At 42.4% G+C, this 21,823-nt stretch overlaps 1 protein-coding gene and 1 non-coding gene across 2 annotated transcripts; both read left to right on the top strand.

Annotated features, from left to right (window-relative positions):
* Positions 1-339: 339 nt before the first annotated feature.
* SYAP1 (synapse associated protein 1) lies at positions 340-16,140 on the top strand. Its single transcript, XM_068962416.1, has 9 exons — positions 340-658; positions 5,248-5,366; positions 6,196-6,262; positions 7,758-7,831; positions 9,385-9,524; positions 11,795-11,943; positions 13,416-13,474; positions 13,887-14,034; positions 15,212-16,140. Exons 1-9 carry the CDS (start codon positions 466-468, stop codon positions 15,337-15,339), a joined length of 1,077 nt encoding a protein of 358 aa, XP_068818517.1. The 5' UTR covers positions 340-465; the 3' UTR covers positions 15,340-16,140.
* Positions 16,141-20,634: 4,494 nt separating this feature from the next.
* LOC138072046 (U6 spliceosomal RNA) lies at positions 20,635-20,742 on the top strand. Its single transcript, XR_011144202.1, has one exon. It is a non-coding gene; the product is annotated as a U6 spliceosomal RNA (small nuclear RNA).
* Positions 20,743-21,823: the final 1,081 nt, after the last annotated feature.

Here is a 21,823-nt window from a genome sequence, read left to right as displayed (position 1 = left end):
AGAGTCGGACACGACTACGAGACTTTCACTCACTCACTCAGTAAGAGCTTTAAGATATCCATTTTCAAGGGGCCAGCCCAGCTGAACCTGAAAAGGCGAGGCTAAGTCACCAGCCAAGCTGCTCTGAGTGACAAAGACGCTGTTTACCACCCTACATCAGGAACCTACAAAATCCCGGGGGCGGAGGAAAAGGGGCGGGGTTAGGCGACGTGGGGAAAACCCTTTGTCCGGTTTCCACGCGCGTCATCGAGTTACGAAACAAGGGGAGGGCGAGGCCTTTGTCCGGAAGTGACGCCGACGCGGCGGTGGCGGAGTTGCGGTGTAGGCGGGGCGACGGACGGAGCCGCGGCTCCGGGTCGCCCTTCCTGCTATCTTCCTGGGAGCTACTTCTTGTGGAATTGAGAGTAGGCGGCACCTTCAAGGGTCTCCCGTGACCCGGACCGCGGTGGCGGCCCCGCTGACGGGATGTTCCGGAGTTTGAGCAGCTGGTTTGGCTTGGAGCAGCCGGCGGCGGGTGGCCGGCAGTCCCAGGGAGACGGACAGCCCAGGGGACACGCTCCACCCGATCAGTGCTCCGAGGCGGTGGCGGAGTCAGCGGAGGGGGAGCCACAGCTAGCCAGGAACCAGGAGCTCCTTCATCAGGCTAAGGGCCTCGGCAGTGAGTCTCCCCTGGGACCACAGGGTTTCGGAGAGCGCCCGCATCCCTGCTGCCGCCCCTGGGTGTGGACCACCAATGATCGGGAGTGTGGGGTGGGGAGAGGAAGGTGTCTCTGTCGATTGGTCGGTCCTCACAGGACCGGAGAGGTTGGTGAGGATCTGGGCAAGACCGAAGCCTCATCTAGTAGTCAAACCCTGTGCCTGAAGTCCCTAGTGGCTAATGACATGTCACTCTTTGCAGTGTGTCAACACTGAGAGCAGAGGCGCAATAAAGCAATGGGGCCCGACATCTTTACGTTTGACGGGGAATCTTTTTTATTGAACTCGCCAACTTTCACCTCCATGGCCTCCCAGCAAGAGAGGACAGGGGACGTTGAGGAGCTTTTCGCCCTTAAATCAGAATGTGTCATCCCAGTTAAATTGAGGAAGAGTTACTAAAGGCCTGTGACAAGTAGGCTCTGTCCTTTTAGGTGCAGCTGAACATTTTTCCTTAAGGTGGAAAAGTAATTAATTGGCAACTATTGTCTGTTCCAAGTTTCAGCACTAGATGTTTTGTGAACGATGTCTCATCAGTTAAAATCTGGGACTGTCTATTTCAAAATCCACACTCTTTCCCAGCTTACAGTCTAGTTCAGGAGGAGGGTATAAGTAATAAACATGCAAAATAAACACAAGCTGTAGTAATTTTGCTCCTGGAAAGACCTTGGCAGGCTTAAATAATCAAAACGTCTTTGAGAAGGTGGCCCTAAAACAGACAACACTAGAAGTGAGAGATAAGAAATTTAGCAAACAGTTTTAAAGGATTTAGTTCAAGATACTGAAAGGCAAGAGCATAGGGCAGGCTGGAGCCTGAGAGTGGAGAAACACACATTTGAATAGGAAAGGCTCTAGCGTTCAAAAAGTTTACTGTGGGGTGGAGTGGCAGGGAGAACAGGCATCATCTCACATCGTGGCTGTACACAATTTCAGCCCCAAGCCTCTAAACAGTGCACAAGAAAAATAAAACTAAGTGCTGTGCAATGAAATCACTTAAGAGGGAACAACTATTTCCTCTCTGGAAAATTGGGGAAAAAATGAGCTTGGAATATTTGAGAGATGTGAGAAAATGAATTTGACTAGAGCAGAGAGGCTATGTTAGTAGCTGGGATAAATAAAAGCGGGACCACGTTAGGAAAGGCTGTGTGTGTTTGTTTCCTTGATTCAGTAGAACATAGAAAACCATTTTCATTTATCTTCAGAAGAGTATCAAAAGTGACTTCTTAAAACTCAGGGCTTTATTGAAGCTTCATGTTTATATTTAGTAATAAAGACTTCCAAATATTTTTAGGAAGTATGTTTTCAATATGAAAACTTTGAAACTAAATACTCCCATCTCTTTCTTTCCTCACCAGACTTTCTTTAGGTTTAGGAGGCTAAGGTTTAGATGAAGGACTTCCCTGCCCACACACACATTGTGAATGCAAAGTTTCCAAATAAATTAGAGCTCATTTGGCTCTGAAGTTTGTTTATTTATTTTTTGTAGCCAAGTGATGTAGCATTGTGGGATCTTACTTCCCTGACCTAGGATAGACCACTGCAGGGGTCTTAACCACTGGACCACCAGGGAAGTCATTTGATTTTAAAAAGATGTAAAGGTCCTAGTTTGTACACAACCCCTCAAAAAGATGAGAGACAATCAAATATTTTTTATTTTACATAGTGATCCTAAGAGGTATATTCTTTAAAAAAAACCCATCTTTGTTTTGAAAACTTTAAACATCTCTGTGCTTGACTCCCACTGAGTAGATTAGTTTCTTTGGGACACCAGCTTGCCATTTAGAGGCAGGTAGCCTGTGTTTGAGTTCCTTGTACTTCTTACTGCCTTTATTTTGATGTCATTTGCAAATCACAGTAAGTCCAACAAACAGGCTTTAACAGAGAGGATCAAGACCACCCCCAGGTTTCATGAGCACCCACCAAAACTGTAGTTTCTTTGGCAAGGAGGAAGAGGATAGGCTATCGGCTAGGCAACAAGGTCTTCCCCATCTTCATGGACAAATCATTTATCTTCTGTACCTCAGCTTTCCTAACTGTAAACTGGGCTAATTATACCTACTCTTCCTGGGATGCTTGTGACATGATGAAAATGAAGATATGATATTAGCGATCTGCCCCCTCTTTCTAGAAAGTTGCTGTGTCTATTCACTTGCAGACATTTTACTTAGACTATCTTTTCTTTGGTCGCTGCTTTAGTTCAGAGCCCCTCCTGTGCCTAAGTCCCTGAAATGGACATTGTACTCTTGTTCAGTTCAGTTCAGTTCAGTCACTCAGTCGTGTCCAACTTTTTGCGACCCCATGAATTGCAGCATGCCAGGCCTCCCTGTCCATCACCAACTCCCGGAGTTCACTCAAACTCACATCCATCCAGCCATCTCATCCTCTGTCGTTCCCTTCTCCTCCTGCCCCCAATCCCTCCCAGCATCAGAGTACTCTTGTTACTTCCTGTTAACTCTTATCTGCGTCTCAATTTTTCTGTCTTTAACTTGGTGTCAGCCAGTCTCTGCACAATTCCAGACTTCTTGTCTTTGTGAGCATCTCTCCTGAGAACCTCTTGTCCTGTCTCCCACTGCCCCCGCTTCTGACTTAGGAATCCAGACCTCTCAGTAATTAACTCCTGGGAGACATCCCTCCCTTTTGGAGAGCCTCTGTTTAATGAATAATCTCGCTCCTCTTGTTGTCTTTCAATCTTTCTTTGTTGGTTTATTTATCAATAGACAGCCTTTGAGGGCAAGAACTGTGCATCCTCGGGACTTCCCTGGCAGTCCAGTGGTTAAGACTCTGCATTTCTAATGCAAGGGGTCTGGGTTTCATCCCTGGTCAGGGAACAAAGATCAAAAAAAGAGCCCAAAATGACAAATCTATCAATAATTCAAAAGGTATTCCTGAGAAAATCTTAAAGGGAACCTGCTCTTTTAGAAGTTTGGATTTGTCTATCTGCAGAGAATATTTTTACAAAGTAATGTGGCTGTATTCTCATTTTATCATACTACTCTGCGTAAATAAGCTAGTCATAGCCAAAAGGAAATCAGGGATCTCCCTAAAGCTCAGCATTTAGTCACTCCCCTTTCATGCACTCAGCAAGGACTTACTGCTCACTTTCTGGGGATACACTGAGTCAAACAACCTCAGTCCCTGCCCCAGTGGGGCTTAGTCTAGCTGAGAGGACACATTCAGCACGTAATGGATATAGTGTCATGGATATTGTTGATCTGGCAACACAGGTAGTGAGGGAACACCTCTTGGGGACACCTATGCTGGCCAAGGAGCCGGGGTCCATTTGCTGAGAAGTGATGTGTAAGTGGAGGGTCACAGGATGTGTAGAGTTAGCCGGGTAAAGGGAGGGTGGCCGATAAAAGTGTTTCAAACCAAGAAATGACACATTTGGGGCTTCCTTGGAGATCCCGAAGAATTTCTTGTGGTCAGATGAAGGGGGAGAATGGTGAGAGAGAAAGAGACCGGGGACAAGGAGTGTCCTGAGGTATAGTCACAATGGGTGTTAATACCGGGAACAGATGAACACCCCCAGATACAGTGAGAAAAGGGAGACTGTTTAGTGGTAAAGGAGGTGGTAAGTGGGCGAGATGTCACTTGATGTTCCATGGTACCAGCCACAGGGTGAGGATTTAATCAGGTGTGCTGGGCTCCCTGGCGTGTTTTTATCAGGGTCTTCTCCCTGCCAGTGTTGTGAGTCAGCCCACCTGCCCTCTCAGCAGGTGCGTGTCACAGAGGAAGACTGCCCTAGATTTTGGAGCATTTTCTGTGAGATGAAATTTGAAAGCCAGTTGCCTGGGAGCATCCCCCACCACGACCTTCCTGAGGTCGCTTCCTGCAGCCCAAATTCTGTAGAATGTGAACTTCAAAATGTTATTTATCTACAAGTACGCCTTTACATCGTAGTGCAAAAAGAGCCCTGATAACAAATGTGTTTTCAGGTCTTTAGAAAAGTTAATTTTGTGTTTTCGTTTTGTCTTGTGAAGTTTGTATGTTCCAATTTGAATTTCTTTCCACATATTTGCTCATTATTATTAGTGAAGAGTATTTACATTAGGGCTTGCTGAGATTTCTATTTATTAAAAACTCCCCCAGATTTATCATGGGATGAGTTGATCTAGGAAGAGGAGGGGCTTTTTTCTTCTTTTTTTGAACAAGAGGAAAGGAGAAAATCAAGATGGGATACTTAGGGTCTAGAAAGGGAAGAAAGTAAGAAGGAGCCTTGATCTTATTGTAAAGTAGGAGAGGAGATTACTTGCTGAGATAAATTAGAACTAGAGGCTGGAGAAGGGCAAGATAATTTTGAAACAGCCGCTGGGGTGAACTGAGGAGCATGCTAACAGTCTTTAAAAGCAGTGAATTAAAGGCCCAGTGTGGATGGCCTGTCCACTGAGAAAGTGGAGTACTATTGGTGCTTCTCACTCCTTAAGTTTTAAGTCCCAGTTAACAAGAAACGTGTCTTGCGGTTTAAGTCTTACAAGCACTATTTAAGGGAGAAATTTACAAATATAATAACCATCATACTTGAATGGAGCATAGACTCTCTTTTATTCTTTACAGACTATCTGTTTAACTTTGCAACCACTGCTACAAAAAAAATAACTGAATCAGTTGCTGAAACAGCACAAACAATAAAGAAATCAGTAGAAGAAGGAAAGATAGATGACATCATTGATAAGGTACATTTAAATATCTTTTGGAAATATAAGTTTATGAAATTCATTAGCAGCTAATGTAATCATCCCTTTTTATGAACTTTGTTAACCCAAATAGAGTGTCATATTCTGATAAAAATGTTGAGATTCTTGTTTTTTTCCTTTCCCCTCTTCTTTTTGTATAATAAGTAACTATTAAGTTACCTGATTTAAATAACCTTTGTTTTTATTTTAATATATTCTAAAATACATTGATGCTTTTGGATAATACTAAGCTTTTCATATTGTGAGTTTAATTTTCAACTATAACCATTTCAGAATACATTTATGCCTTTGAATCATTTGAGTTCATTCAGCTGAATCATTTTAAAACTCCTGAGCCAATAGGAACAACCCTTTTAAGACTCTAGGGAGTGAATTTGTTCATTTTTTGCAATAGTAGGGTACAGGCCTAGGGAATTGCATTTCTGTTGGTAACTGTTTGAACTAAGGAGGTCATCAATTAAACTTAAGACAGATTATTATTTGGATATTTTCATTGTGTGTACTATTTGTTAGAATGAGATTTGACCTGTCTTTCATTGTTTTATAGAATAACATAAAAATTCTGTCTTTAAATCCTTTTATTTTTGCATTTGAAAAGATCGTCTATCATAAAGGCAGTTGAACACTTAGAGTTCAGAAATGTTGAAGATTCCCTCTTATTGGGGAAGGGAAGACGTACCACTTTTTTGTCTCGTTATTTGAGGAAAATGAATAAGATGTCCCAAATGAACTTCACAAATCTCAAGTGTAATTCTTATCTAATAATAAGCTTTTTAAAAGTAATTTAACTCTGTATATTTTTTAACAGACAATTATAGGAGATTTTCATAAGGAACAGAAAAAATTTGTTGAGGAGCAGAATACAAAAAAGTCAGGTATGGTATAGGTTTATACGTGACTTACTTGCCTACCAAATTTACTGAACACTGCTTATGTGCTTGACATCCCACTAAGGCTATGAGATTACAAAAATGTCCAAGTGAGGCCCCCATCTTTCAGGCAGCACAAGGACTAGTGGGGACAAGCCTTCAGGACTTGAAGGAAATCTCTCCCCGTGGCTAGGACGTGGGTGAGGTAACCCTTCTGGGGAGCTGGCTCTGAAGGAGAGAGAGTGGGCTTTTCTTTTTCACTTTCTCACATGTCCAGCAGAGTCTCTGATGTATACCTAGTGGGCACTTAGCAAATGTTGGCTCCCTTCCTGCAAAAAAGGAAGGGCTTTCCAGGGAAGTGACAGAGGGCTGTGAAAAATCACAGAGTGTTGGAGAACTTACTCAACACATTTCTTTACTGACAAATATTTGTTTAAATGTTTGCATTTGCAGGATCTCAAAATGCCTGCTTTTACTGTTTGGTGGTTTTCAGACACAAAACTGGCCTCATATCTTTGAATCTGGCAAAAGTAGTGTAAAATACTTCAGTTGGTTTGAGCAGTACCACGAATTCAAAAAGAACTAGTTAGTCCTGTGCTGAGTTCCCGTCAGGCGTTGTTGCCCCCAGCTTCCCCAAACTGGAAAGCGGCTCTTTGGGACAAGTCAACTACTGTACAGGGCAGTGTGACCTGGTGATTCGTGGGAAGCAGTAAAGTTGACCCTGGCTCAGGGCTAGTTGCTGCCTCTGAGATGGGAACTCTGGATGGATTGGGAGTGAAAGGTTTGGAGGCAGGTTCACTTTTATTTTTCTGTTCCATTCAGTATGCATTTCCTAAGAATTAGGGATATTCTCTTATATAATCACCAATGGTACAGTTACCAGCTTTAGGAAATGTAACATTGACATAATATTCATAGTCTAATTTTGTCACTTGACCGAGTAACATCCTTTCTACATTTTTCCCCCTCAGTACAGCATCCAGTCTTGGATGCAGTACTGCACTTTGTGTTGTGCTCCTTCTTTTAAAATAGACCATTCCTCATCTGGGCTTGGTCTGATATTTCCTCATGATCAGATTCAGATTATGCATGCTTGGCCAGAAGACTGCCTACATGATGAATCCTTCTCAGGAGATCACATCTGGAGGCCTGCAGTGCCATCTCTCCCTCCTGGGTGATGCTGATTTTGATCACCTAGTCAAGACATTGTTCAACTTTTCCATTGTACGATGCAAGTCCGTTTTTTACCAAATGCATATGTGCATAAGATTCATACATTAACTCTGAGGATTACAATGAGTGTTCGTATTTGGAACTTAGTAAATTGCTAAAATGGTTATGTGGAAACTTTCTCATTTTTTCAAGCCACAGATGGCAGTGTGGCTCCTCCCCACCTTTTTAAATTGTAGTATAGTTGCTTTACAATGTTGTGTTAGTTTCTGGTGTCACAATGTAACCCTTGTAACCTGTTTTTATTTCTTTGCCATTAAAAACCTTTTAGAAGTAGCAGTGCCACCATGGGTTGATAGTAATGATGAAGAAACAATTCAACAACAAATCTTGGCCCTGTCAGCTGTAAGTATCTTGTGATAGATACTTTGTACCAAAATACTTTCTTCCTATCATGACTTCACCCTTAGCAGAATGTTTTTCTTCTGTACAATTTTTTAAAATATTTTGAGATGTTAGGAATGTACACCTCAACTCTCACTATTTTTTTCAATGTCTTTAAATTTGCTTTTCTAGTCTATTTCACAAAATAATTCTTTCAGCCTTAAAAGGATTTTTTTTTGTTACTAAGACAATCTTTTTTTTAAGACAGTCTTTTGAGATGTGCTATTAAGAAGTTTCTAGATAGCATTCTAATTCTTCCAAATGAAATGATCATATTCTAAATTTGCTCTTTAACTACTATATATCTCTCTCTGAAACTGAAATTGAAAGAAATAAAACTCCATATGCTGCCCCCAAAATATTAGAGTGTTACCACCTAAGAATCATGTAGCACCTGACAGTTTCAGGAAGTACTTTCTCACACATTATCTCTTTTGAGCCTCCTGGTTTGTCTGTGAGGTAGGTAGGGGCTTTTATCACCACTGCGCAGGTATGGAGACCAGTACTCTCAGATGGGACCTTCACTCCTTATCTTTGTTTCTCCTGGGCTATGAACTCTCAGCAGAGGCTGGCTTTGAGCTCTGTCCTCAGCACCCAGCATAAGGCTTTCACTATATCAGTGATTTTCAAGGTTTATTTTTAACCTACTTTTTTTTAAACCGAAGTCGTAAAGGGAACCTTGGTCTAGAAAACAAATGTAGAGCTGGGCTTTCCCTTCCACTGCCCCAGGGCATTTTTTTTCCTTCCCATTAGTAAATCCCTAAAGGCCTGAGGATCCAATTCCAAGCTCACTGTGGACACCATGTATTTTGATGACCACCTTACAGTCAAACTTGACATTGACATCACACATCTACTTGCTTCTCCCCAGAAGAGGGAGATTTGGAGTGTCGGGTGGGGGCCCTGGCCCTAGCACGTGCTCAGCCAAGGTTCCCCAAGTGAACCAACAACAAGCCTTTCCATGCCTGGCACTCTCTGTGGAGAAGCTGCTCTGTGTCTGTCTCAGCCACCATTGCATTCTCATGCCCTCAGTGCAGGGACTGACCTTCAGAGCTTAACAGAGATTTCAGGCGGAGCGTGGGCTCGCACATTCCATCAGAAGGTATGGGACTAAAGTGTGGTTTGTGCACACTTAAGAAATGGCTTGGGTCATGGGTTTTACTTCTCTGATAAGACCACCATGGTTAGCTGACTCCAACTCTGGGTTCTTTTATACTAGTTTTCACGTACCAAAACAGAAGTCTTTTTCTATGGTTTCAAATTATGTAATTTCAACAAATTCAACAGGTTGAATTTCCTGACCTCCCATGACGCTCTCTCCAGTTGAAACTATTAAAGAATATATGAAAGGATTGATCCTTCTCCACTCTCTCTTAGGCAGACAAGTTAATGACAGCTCATTGCACTTGGTGGCTGAAGCATTTAGGGAATTTAATGTGTCATATCATTGATGCGTTGTTACCTATCTATTGCAGTCTATGGTTTCCCCCATGTTTTTCCTCTTTTTATTCAAGGACAAGAGGAACTTCCTTCGTGACCCTCCAGCCGGGGTGCAGTTTAACTTTGACTTTGATCAGATGTACCCCGTCGCACTGGTCATGCTCCAAGAGGACGAGCTCCTGAGCAGGATGAGATTTGACCTTGTTCCCAAACTGTAAGCATTGGGCTCGCAAGCCTGATGGGAAACAGGCATGGGCTGGGGGCCAGGATGTTCTCAGACATTCTTCATGAAAACGGGCTCTATGGCTCTTCAGCAGTACCCAACCACCCCCACCCCCCACACACAGGGTGCCATAGAATCAAAACTCAGGGTGGACTTTTGGGGAATTTTGGAGTACAAATGAGATGTGCTCTTTTATCCCCAGTTAGATGGTAGAAAGAATTTTCCTATGAAAAACACACGTGCACCTGCACCCTCCTGAATAAAACCAAGATCCCCAAGGTACATGAGAACATGGTGCTGCCTTTTCTCCACTCAGGCTCCTCTGTGGCAGTGGCCTCTTTCTCTTCCCATCCAAGGCTTCTCCCTCCGCAAATCCCTGCTTGTCCCTTAAGCTCCAGCACGTGTATCGTGTCTTCTGTGGTCTGGCGATCAACAGAGGCCCCCTCCCTTCTCCTCTGCCACCGTGAGTTCTTCCTCACCTTTTCTACCTTCTTTTGAATCTGCCCCATTTTTAACGTCAGTGGTCTTTGGTGTTCGCTGTTTTATGCCTCTCTCTTCTTGTGTGATGGGGTTATCTTCCTGTTCTCTAAGGGCATAAAGTCTGGCTTTCTTAAGGTAGCCTTCTCACTCTGCCTTCTCTGCGTCTTGACTTTGGGTTCTGTGGTTCATGCTGGAGGCTTCTCTTACCCATTCTTTGGGGCTGTGTGCTCCCCTGGGCCACTGAGGCGGGGCAGCTCAGTAGCCGTGAGCAGACTCCTCAGCCTGGGCTGGCTGTAGACGGAACAGCGGGTCGAGCCTGAGCCCCGCAGCTTCAGTACAGCCAGGAGCCCGTTCTCAGCCGCGCCAGCTGTCCCTGAGTACAGGGACTGCGACTCTTAGTCTCTGCCACTTGATGCAGGTGGTGTCTGCCAGCCTTCTTGACTATAAAGTCACTCCTTCCCTCTTTGAAATTAATAACTATTTTCTGGGGAGGTACTTTGAAACTCTGTAAATATGTCATTCCTCCTCAAATTTTCCATGTATTCATATATTTATGTATATCTGTATGGACTCAAGGTCCTGTTTTATGCAATGGTTATAATCCATTGCTATCATTATTTGTTTTGATGCTCAAATCATCACCTATTTGCCAGGGGAAGCCCATTCAAGCTGGCTTCTATGTCTTTTTAACTCATCCTGTTCACTCATGGAGTCCTTCCTTTCTAGTATGAGATAGTCCTCCAGGCTCACCTTGTACTTCCCCTGCTATAACCCTGGAATTGGCCATTTGTCCCAGGGATTCTGGTTCCTTTTAGTGGAAAGTGGTGTGCATTAGGCATGCTCTTTGTTATTGGGGTGTCACTACTCCTTGGCCCACTCAGTGGAAGAGCTAGTGTGCTCATATACACACAGATGCATTTGTTTGCATCTCTATTGAGTAAAAACCATATGGTCACAGTGATACTTCACAGCAAGGATCATTCTAGAATTTTTCCTTTCCACGATTGTAACTCCCTTTTCTGATGGTGAGAAACCCAGTTTCCACTATTGTTAGTAATTTTATTTAAGCAGTCAATCCTCTTGCAAGTGACCAATCTTCCTTTATCACCACCACCTCCCCAGCTTAGACACCCTCCTGTCCCTGCTCAGGCTGTCACTCGCCATTCCAGGCCACCACCACGTGGGTACTCACCTTGCCCTTCTTGGGTGCCGACACCTCACCCCAGGTGGCGAGTGTGTAGCCAGGTTTGAGACCCACTGAGAGTTCTCAGGTTGAACTGCACTTCAGTCTTTTTATCAGTCGTCACCGCTTCATTACTGTCGCTGATTGCTAGTTATATGCAAGCTGCCAAACATGTCCTCTCATAAGGAAAACCACCCACAATCCTTTATTCTCACTGCTTGAAAGCATTTAATCCTTTGGTAAACAGCAGATAATTGGTGGGGACCTGCTGTACTTCCAGTCTCCCAGGCTGCTCATGGTACTTTTGACAGCAGTCCCCCACTCCCCTCTGCTGAGGGCAGTGTCAGTATCTTTAAAATACCAAGAAACACTGAGGATTCATTGGTGCATTATAAACTTTGCTGCTGTGGAGAAGATAGTTTTCTTTTTATCCTATTACTCAGCTTTCAATTCGAAGGCAAGTGAGAATTTCCTTTGAGCCTCATTCTGATTCGAAACTGTCTGTAAAAACCACCTATTCCAATGTCCACTGGAACAGATAAGCCCTGCACACATGTTTGCGTGTATTCTCAAGTGTGTTGTTGTTTGTCTTTGAAAGTGTGAAGGAAGACGTGTTTTGGAGGAACTACTTCTACCGTGTCTCCCTAATTAAGCAGTCGGCCCAGCTCACAGCCCTGGCAGCCCAGCAGCAGGCTGCTGAGAAGGAGGAGAAGAACCACGGCAGACAGAATGAGTTGCCGCTGACAGGTATATTCAAGAAGGCTTCGCTCTGCAGGGCAAATGTCACAAACATTCCTTTAAAAATACTCAGATTCTCATGATCCTGCATTGTGCACATGCCAGAAATGTCATCATTATCTTAGGGAAAATCCTTTTCCTTCCAGAGAAGATATTCATTCTTCTCTTGTTGCCCTCTCCCTGACCCTGCCCACGTGTCTTCCCTCCGTTTTCATTTACTTTGCTTTTTCTCATTCTTTAGGTTTTTTATTTCTCCCTCCATCACCAGTCATCTTCCCATCTCTCTCCTTGCCCTTCTCATGCTTTCTGTTCTCCGCTGACTCAGTTCCCCACTTTCCTTTGGTTCTCAGTCTTCCATTCAGCCTGCTCATGTCCCCTTCTCTGGTCTGTAGAGCTGAGCTCAACCAGCCAGCCTGGAACCAGACCTCAGTCAGTGACACATGTGACTCTTCCTTATTGTGACAGTTTTACCCTGGTTGTTGGGGAAGGTGGTTTATAATATCAGCAATGATTTCAAAAGTGGTCCCCAACCTTTTTGGCACCAGGGACCGGTTTCGTGGGAGACAATTCTTCCCCAGGACCGGAGACGGGGTGGGATGGTTTCAGGATGTTTCAAGCACATTACACTTACTGTGCACTTTATTTCTAATCTGATGCTGCTGCTGCTCTGACAGAAGGTGCCAGTCCATGGGCCAGAGGCTGGGGACCGCTGATTTAATACCTGTAATAATTATTAAAATAAGATATGTATCTTGTGTCATATTTTTAATGTTTAATGAACACCTGCTCTGTATAGGTACCTGTTACAGCTGGAGACTTATCCATACATGGAATTTTAAATCATTATGTAAAACAGTGCATCCTAAGGCACTGGTTGTATGGACCACTAGGAAGGCACCTGACAACTGCATTTAGGGTCAGGAAACGTAATGAAGTTGCTCTCACAAGAAGATTTGGTGCTTTGCATGTAGATGTTAATATGAATCCCAGTTGTCTCTCATACTTTAGTATTTCTTCTTTATTAATTTTATTGGAAAATGCCATTTTACCCAAAACTGTGTGTGTATCAAAATGGGCATAACAGGAGAGCTGCTGTGACTGAGTGTTACATTTTATTGATACTTTGTGCTTTCTAGCATTTGTGACAGAAGAAAAACTTAATTCTCATTATTTTGAAAGAGCAGAATTATTCTTCAATGCATTTTGCTAATAATCAAAATTTGTTTCCTGCTGGAAACCTTACATAAGGGGTATTAGAATATGATGATATATACTAAACATATCCCCAAAAGAAAGAGGTTGAGATGGCTTCATCTGGGTAGTTCCTATGATAATTACAGAAAAACAGAAAGCATAACATTAAAAACTCATTTCTGAAAATTACTTAGTATCATCATGCTCATGAATAATTTAGTTGTTATCGTCATATGTATTCAGAATTAAATCAAGCAATTCTTGACTCTCTTCTTCTCACTTCTTAGAGGCAGTACGGCCCAAAACACCACCTGTCGTAATCAAATCTCAGCTTAAAACTCAAGAGGTAATAGTCTTACTTTTTACCTAGTAGTTAATGTCTGGAAATGAAGTAACTCTGTCAACTAGCTTAGATACCATTTCAAAACTGCTTATGCATACGGGTGTTATCTGTTCTGAAGAAGAGGGATCCGGTATATGAAGGGTAAAAGACCTACAGCTGAGACCTGAGGCGATCCTCTGGGACTAGACAGAATGACTGGAGTGATCCAAACCGTGAGTGCGTGGAGAGACTCAGGTGGTCACTCCTGTGGCAGCAAGCCAGTGTGCAGGTTAGGAGTTGGAGCACAGCAGCCATCCGACTGGTGGAGGAGGGGAATGGAAGTGAGGCTGCAGTAAGTCGGTAGATGACTAAACTCGAGCTCTAATCTCTATGTCACTTCAAAAGCCGTTTTCAGGGCTCATGTATTGCCTTTCAGGACGAAGAGGAGATTTCTACCAGCCCATGTGTTTCTGAGTTTGTCAGTGATGCCTTCGATTCCTGTAACTTAGATCAGGAGGATCTGAGGAAGGAAATGGAGCAACTGGTGCTGGACAAAAAAGAGGAGGGGACAGTCGCACTGGAAGGTACAAAACGAACGATAGCACTGTTCTCATCCCCAGTGCCGAAGCTGACCTTAGAAAATTTTGTTATTTTGGAGCAGATACACAAAACTAGGTTGTAACTTTTGCATCAAAACTGCTCTGTGTTCCACACTAGAAGGTGGATTCTGGTACACATGACCAGACTTCCCATTCCTCTGCCCTAAGCACAGAAGTGTAAAAAGGAGAAACAGACCACAGAGGTTAAGTGACTCTTCGGAGGCATCTCAGCCCTGAGGATATCTGGCCAGGAGTGGGCACCAAAGCCAGCCCTTCCTGTGGAGATGCTGCCCTCCAGCCTTCTGCTTTCAAAGCTGCATCCTGCTGGAGTTTATACTGTAGGTTCAAGACTTTTTCCAGCTGCTGTGTGCCACGAGCACATCACTTCTGGGAAGAAGCAGGCTGCCTTTTAAAAACCAAATTAATTTAAGGTGATGAAGGAAAAAAGTGCAAATGATGGGGCTGCTTTCTTTGGCACATCACGACAGATTGCTGGCTTCTTGTTGGATGACAAACAAAGGCTTCATCATTCATGAAGCTTTCAGAGACTTACTATCGGGGAAGACAGCTATTCCCACCGTTGTGCAGAAAGCACTGTTGATAAAGCTGGCCTCCCAGAGGTGAACCACCTGTAGCTCCGGTTCCATCTGTATGTCTGTCACTGTCACGTTCTGTGATCTTGGACAAGTCACTTAACCTCTAAATCTCCACTTCCCCATCTGTCAAATGTGTATAACTGTGTCTCTAGTCCACGGATTGTTCTGAAGGTTAAAGAGTGATATGCAGAGAGCACTTAGCCCTCACCTGGCTGAGTGAATGCTCTAGAAACATTAGCTGTTTTTGCTGCCAATATTAATTATCAATTATCTATTTAAATAGAAAGAAAATCAGAGGCCTAGGTAAAGGAAAATAACACGCAAAATTTACTAACAACATCTGATACCTTTGCTTCTGCATTTAATAAATGTATCTTTCTTATCATATTTCTCTTCAGTCACAGCTAAAACCTGTTCAGTTTCTTAGCATACACAGTGCTGAACAAAGCCTGAGACAGTAAATATTTCTGTGGTTAGGACTTAACACAGGTAAGTATAGTGGACTGCATTGTTCAGACCACCATGATGAATTCAGAATCTTTTTTTTTCTCATTTGTTTCTTTTAGAGGATTCTGTAGATTGGGAGAAAGAACTACAGCAGGAACTTCAGGAATATGAAGTGGTGGCAGAATCAGAGAAACGAGATGAAAACTGGGATAAGGAAATAGAGGAAATGCTGAAGGAGGAAAATTAACTGTCTCCTGAAATAAAAGAATAAACCTTAACATGCTATAACTGACATTAAATTCTAGCTGTTGAGACTCACTGAATCAGAAGGCGCAAAGGAATATAACTTTATTAAATTCAAAATTCTTCTCTTTTCAAGCTGAAACTTGCCTCTTCTACTTAAAAAAACAGGACAAGAACATTTATTCTAATAATCAAAAAGGGATGTTTTAGGTAATGTTCCTTTAATATAAATCTAGTTAGAGATGTTCTTATAGTCAGTACAGACATCTTTCTGGTAGTCAGTACAGACATGTTTCAGAAACACAAAATCTTAGAGTGCAGTTTTCTGTGAGGTCAAAATATAATATATTCTTCAATTGTGGTTTTCTAAACATTTGTACTTCTTGCATTTTTGTTGATACATATATGTTAAAGTACTTAATGGATTAATAACTATCAAAATGACCAAATTGTACCAAAGAACTTGAGAGGAAGCACTTTCTGAACTATTTTCTTGCAGATTATTTTCTAAAATTCCATCTGGAAGCCAAAAGATAAAATAATTATGTTGATTATAATGACTAAGCATCACACAGTTTGACACTGAGAAATACTGTGTAAAAATATTTGTTTTTCTTTGGGGCCTTTTTAAAAAAAATCTATGCCACATTTAATAATGGTTTCCTAAATTTCACATCATGGTTTTTGTAGAAAGCAGGGCCTTTCATCCTTTAAGTATCAATGACTGTCAGAAGCCCCTTCACCTTAAAGTCTCATGTTGTTTAAATCGTCTCCACATATAATACATGTTTTTGCTTTTTTGTCTTAATTAAAGGGTCAGTCTTTATAAAATTGTGTTCTCTGAGTACAACTTTTGGAACTTTATTGACCAATCCTGCCTGGATTCCGCTCTACTAGCAGGACTGTTCACAGAATGTGGTTACTTGAAAAGGACAGATGGCTGAATACCAGAACACTCCACAGTGTTTGCTTCCTGAACCTTTCAGGTTTTTCAGAAAGCCTTTATTTCATAAAGGGGAAGAGAATTAACACAGTTCTTATAAGAAACATGTACTTATTTATATTCTTGATCCCATAAAAACTAGTCTATAGTCAACAAGAATTAGCTGTTTAAGTTTATAGTTTGGGATATGCTCCTGCAAAGAAGCCAGACTTCCTCAGCTAGAATCACTTGGGTTGTATTCGATGAAACCACTGACACCATTATCAAGAGACTTCCACTTGTGGGTCTGCAATTGCTGATTACTCAGAGCTGGTGTCTGGCAACTTCTGAGGCAATCCTGTTGAAAGGAAAATTTTTAAGAATTTAGAGTTTGCTATAGGGAAACAAATGTTAAATGTTTTTAAGTAGTTAAAAATCCTAGATATAAGCAGCTCAGAATATGACAGTAGTTGGCTCTTAGTATATGCACTAAAATTCTCATTGACGAATGTTGAATAAACATAAAAAAGGGAAGGTTTCAGAGAAAGTTAAAAACCTGGGGCTTCCGTGGTGGCTCAATGGCAAAGAATCCACCTGCCAATGCAGGAGATGGGTTCGATCTCTGATGCAGGAAGACCCCACATGCTGTAGACCAACTAAGCCCCTGTGCCGCAACTACTGAGCCCACGTCCTGGAGCCCATGCTCTGCAACAAGAGGTGCACCACAGTGAGAAGCCTGCGTACTGCAACCAGAGTACTCCGCTCATCGCACTTAAAGAAAGCCCGCGCAGGGCACGCTCTGACATAAATCACAGCAAGATCCTCTATGATCCACCTCCCAGAGTAACGGAAGTAAAAACAAGGTGAACAGATGGGAACTGGCTGAACTTGAAAGCTTTTTGCGTAACGAAGGAAACTAAGCAAGTGAGAGGACAGCCCTCAGAATGGGAGGAAACAACAGCAAACAACAAAACTGACAATCTCCAAAATATACAAGCAGTTCATGCAGCTCCATACCAGAAAAATGAACAACCCAGTCAAACACTGGGCAGAAGACCTAAACAGACATTTCTCCAAGGGAAGACCTACACATGGCTAAGAAACAAATGAAAAGATGTTCAACATTGCTCATTATTAGAGAAATGCAACTCAAAGCCACCATGAGGTATCATCTCACACCAGTCAGAATGGCCATCATCAAAAAGTCTACTAACAATGAATGCTGGATAGGGTGTGAAGAAGGTTAATGCAAACTGATACAACCACTATGGAGAATACTATGGAGATTCCTTAGAAAACTAGGAATAAAACTACCATACAACCCAGGACCAGATGCCATGATCTTAGTTTTCTGAATGTTGAGCTTTAAGCCAACTTTTTCACTCTCCTCCTTCACTTTCATCAAGAGGCTTTTTAGTTCCTCTTCACTTTCTGCCATAAGGGTGGTGTCGTTTGCATATCTGAGGTTATTGATATTTCTCCCAGCAATCTTGATTCCAGCTTGTGCTTCTGGCCCCAGCACTTGATGGAAAATAGATGGGGAAACAGTGGAAACAGTGTCAGACTTTATTTTGGGGGGCTCCAAAATCACTGCAGATGGTGATTGCAGACATGAAATTAAAAGACCCTTACTCCTTGGAAGGAAAGTTATGACCAACCTAGACAGCATATTAAAAAGCAGAGACATTACTTTGCCAACAAAGGTCCATCTAGTCAAGGCTATGGTTTTTCCAGTGGTCATGTATGGATGTGAGACTTGCACTGTGAATAAAGCTGAGCGCCAAGGAATTGATGCTTTTGAACTGTGGTGTTGGAGAAGACTCTTGAGAGTCCCTTGGACAGCAAGGAGATCCAACCAGTCCATTCTAAAGGAGATCAGTCCTGGGTGTTCATTGGAAGGACTGATGCTAAAGCTGAAACTCCAGTACTTTGGCCACCTCATGTGAAGAGTTGACTCATTGGAAAAGACCCTTATGCTGGGAGGGATTGGGGGCAGGAGGAGAAGGGGCCGACAGAGGATGAGATGGCTGGATGGCATCACTGACTCGATGGACATGAGTCTGAGTGAACTCCGGGAGTTGGTGATGGACAGGGAGGCCTGGCGTGCTGCGGTTCATAGGGTTGCAGAGTCGGACATGACTGAGCGACTGAACTGAACTGAACCGATGGACTCTAGAAAGGTGGTACCTACGATCCGATGTGCAGGACAGCAAAGGAGCATGCACGCTAAGTAGCTTCAGTCATATCCGTCTCTGTGTGACCCTAGGGACTGTAGCCCACCAGGCTCCTCTGTCCATGGGGTTCTCCAGGCAAGAATACTGGAGTGGATCGTCATTCCCTCCTCCAGGGGAGCTTCCTGACCCAGGGATCATACCTGTATCTCCTATGTCTCCTGCCTTGGCAGGCAGATTCTTTACCACTAGCGCCACCTGGATCCTACGTACAGGGCAGCAAACGAGACACAAAAGGAAATAACAGACTTTTGGACTCAGTGGGAGAAGGAGAGGGTGGAATGATTTGAAAGAACAGCACTGAGACAGATACATTACCATATGTAAAACAGATAGCCAGTGGGAGTTTGATGTATGAAGAAGGGCATCCAAAGCAGGTGCTCTGGGACAACCTAGGGGGATGAGGTGGGGAGGGGGCCGGGGGTTCAGGATTGAGGGGACACATGTATACCTATGGCCCATTCATGTTGATGTATGGCAGAAACCACCACAATATTGTAATTATCCTGCAATTAAAACTAATAAATTTTTTAAAAACCTGTGCAGCAACAAAGATCCAGTGCAGTCATAAATAAATAATATCTTTAAAAATTAAAAACCCTAAAATGAAAATAGAAATGTTACAGTTGTTGCTATTAGTTTTACATGACAGTCTTAATGCTTAATTGTATGTTCCCCTGTGAAAATAAAAGGATAAAATAAGATTTTATATGCAGCGTATAAGTACACTAACTGATTGCACCACTGGAGCTCCTATACACAGCATAAAAATACAGTTAGGTTACAGTTTTATGGATGCATCCGTGGGTGAAATGTTCTGCTTTTGTAAATTACACAGGTAACTGAAGTGTTATTCTTTTTTTTTTTTTTCTTTTCTTTTTGTGGCTGCACTGTGGGGCTTTCAGTATCTCACTTCCCCGACCAGTGATTAAACTTGGGGCCACAGCAGTGAAAGCCCAGAATCGTAACCACTAGGTCGTCAGGGAATTCCCTGAAGTATTCTTTTAAAGGGCATAATAATTTTAACTTGTTTGATGGGAAATTTTTCAGTATTTATTATATGCTTGGGGGTCAGCCGACAAGTTAAACTATGCATAAAAATACATGAGCTTCACGAAAAAGAGCTTCATAAAAGGAAGCAGAAATAAGGGGTTAGATATGCAGGGTCTCAGGCGGCCTCCCCCCGCACCACCGCAGACCTCCTGGCTCAGGGTCTTGCATGGTACCAAGACCCCCGGGGATTAGAATGGACCTCACAAGCTCAGAGAAGGAACTGGCAACCCACTCCAGTGTTCTTGCCTGGGAAATCCCATGGACAGAGGAGCCTGATGGGCTATAGTCTGTGGGGTCGCAGAGTTGGACATGACTGAGCGAGCACGCAGCAGTTGACGGCGCTGCACCAATGCACTGATGCGCTCAGGGTGATAGAACTTTCTGGTGATTTTTACTCTTCCTGTAGCATCCTCAGCTGACACTGACTTGCAAGTGCCTCCAGTTGTTACCCATTGCCCACTCCCTTTGCCACAGGCCCAAATTAAGAGGATCCAAATTCCCAGGGGGACAATGAATAATCCTGCTAAATCAGATATTTCTCACAGCACATTTCAGAGTGTGCGCTCTACCAAGCACAGAGGCAAGGCTTTCTGAGAACCATGTTGCATGTTCACGAGCTTTCTCTGAGGTTCTCGGGCAGCATCTAAGGGCTGATGTGCCCACCCTGAAGGCTGTGAAGGCTGGATGATGTGTTTATGCAAATAAATCTAAATAACAAAAATCATTTAAAAGGTAAATAGAGCATCGAATGATACTAAGTCTTTAAAGCCTATTTTAGGTGCACGGAGACAATATCACACAAGAATTAACAATATCCATCTATTTTGCGATTACATCAGTTGATGGCAAGTAAGTCCAATCCTCAACTGACCTTGCCAATCTCAGGAGGTTGTGTGCTGCTACCATGCACTTGTCACAGTGGCAGAATCTCCTATACGCAGAAGTGCCAACTTACACCAAGTGACAAGGCCCAATGTGTCATATCTGAAAATTTAAAAAGCTTATCTTTTAGGAGATAAAGCAGCTATTTGTACTCATTGTGCTTTCAGATGCCCCATTATAACCAAGATGGTTTTGCACAATCAATGTTACAGTGCTAGAATCTCTGATAGCACATATACTAAAACTCAAATGATACACAGATTAGCACAGCCCCTGCGCAAGGATGACACACACATTCGGAGAAGCGTCCCATATTTTTTACAATTTTGAGCATTAAAAAAATAATATGAATTGGATTCACAGAATATTTTTAAAGTTTACCAAAAGAAAACAAGATTATATCCAACTTGCAACTATTTCTTTGCCTTCTTGACTGCTTTAGGCGTTAAAAAATAGGACTCTGCATGTGCTTCTATAGTGTGATTATTTGGTCGGTTCTTTCTGGTAAATGTTCCCACCATTTTAAAGTAAAGATACAGATATTTCAACTCTGAAATTAGATGCATTCAATTTTAACAAATTATTTTTGAGTTTTAAAAAAATGTGTTAGAAAATTTTATATAGTTAATATAATCAATCAGTTTCATTGGGAGAAGACCAACTATTTTAATGAATGATTAGTTCATGAAAGTATCCAACTATGTTGATAAGAGAAAATAAAATTACAAAATGCATGTTACAGTGCCCAAAAGACGCTTGGAAGACTAGTAAGTCATGGCAGATGACATGTATATTCATGAAGCTTTAACTTCATGCAGTTATGCATTTCTCACAAATTACTTTGGTTATGTGATCCTCACTCTGAGGGATTTGTTCAGATAAAGCCATTTATGATTTCAATTGTTAAACTAGAATATTTTATAGCATTTATTCAGTGCATCCTGATTTCTTTAAGCTTTAAATGTTACCATTTTTCCTGAAAACTAAAAATTCTCTTCTGTTATAGAGGACCCTGTCAGCTCCTGTTGTTAGAATTGCAACTGCCCTGAGATAGTCTTAAGAACACATTTTACTTTCACTGTAGACGTCTCAAATTCAGTAACGTGTCCTTCATTATAAAAGATCACTACAACCCAGTCACCATCTTTTTGGGTGGTTGGGGGGTGCTTCACTCAGCTTGTAGGATCTTAGACTCCCAGCAGAGACTGAACCCGCTCTCTTGGCAATGAAAGCATGGAACCCTAACCACCAGAGAATTCCCTCCACATGGTCCTTTACTCTAAATCTGTTGTAGGATTTTCCCCTCATCCAGTGTGATGACATATATTGACCCATCTTGTTCTTTTCTGATAACCATGATGAGCAATGACTATACTTTTTCCAGGCTAAAGCTAAAACGC

Source organism: Capricornis sumatraensis, chromosome X (genome assembly GCF_032405125.1).
Source record: "Capricornis sumatraensis isolate serow.1 chromosome X, serow.2, whole genome shotgun sequence".
NCBI classification, from domain to species: Eukaryota; Metazoa; Chordata; class Mammalia; order Artiodactyla; family Bovidae; genus Capricornis; species Capricornis sumatraensis.
The sequence above is the reverse complement of the archived record's forward strand: the minus strand, read 5'-3'. Positions and strand labels throughout refer to the sequence as shown.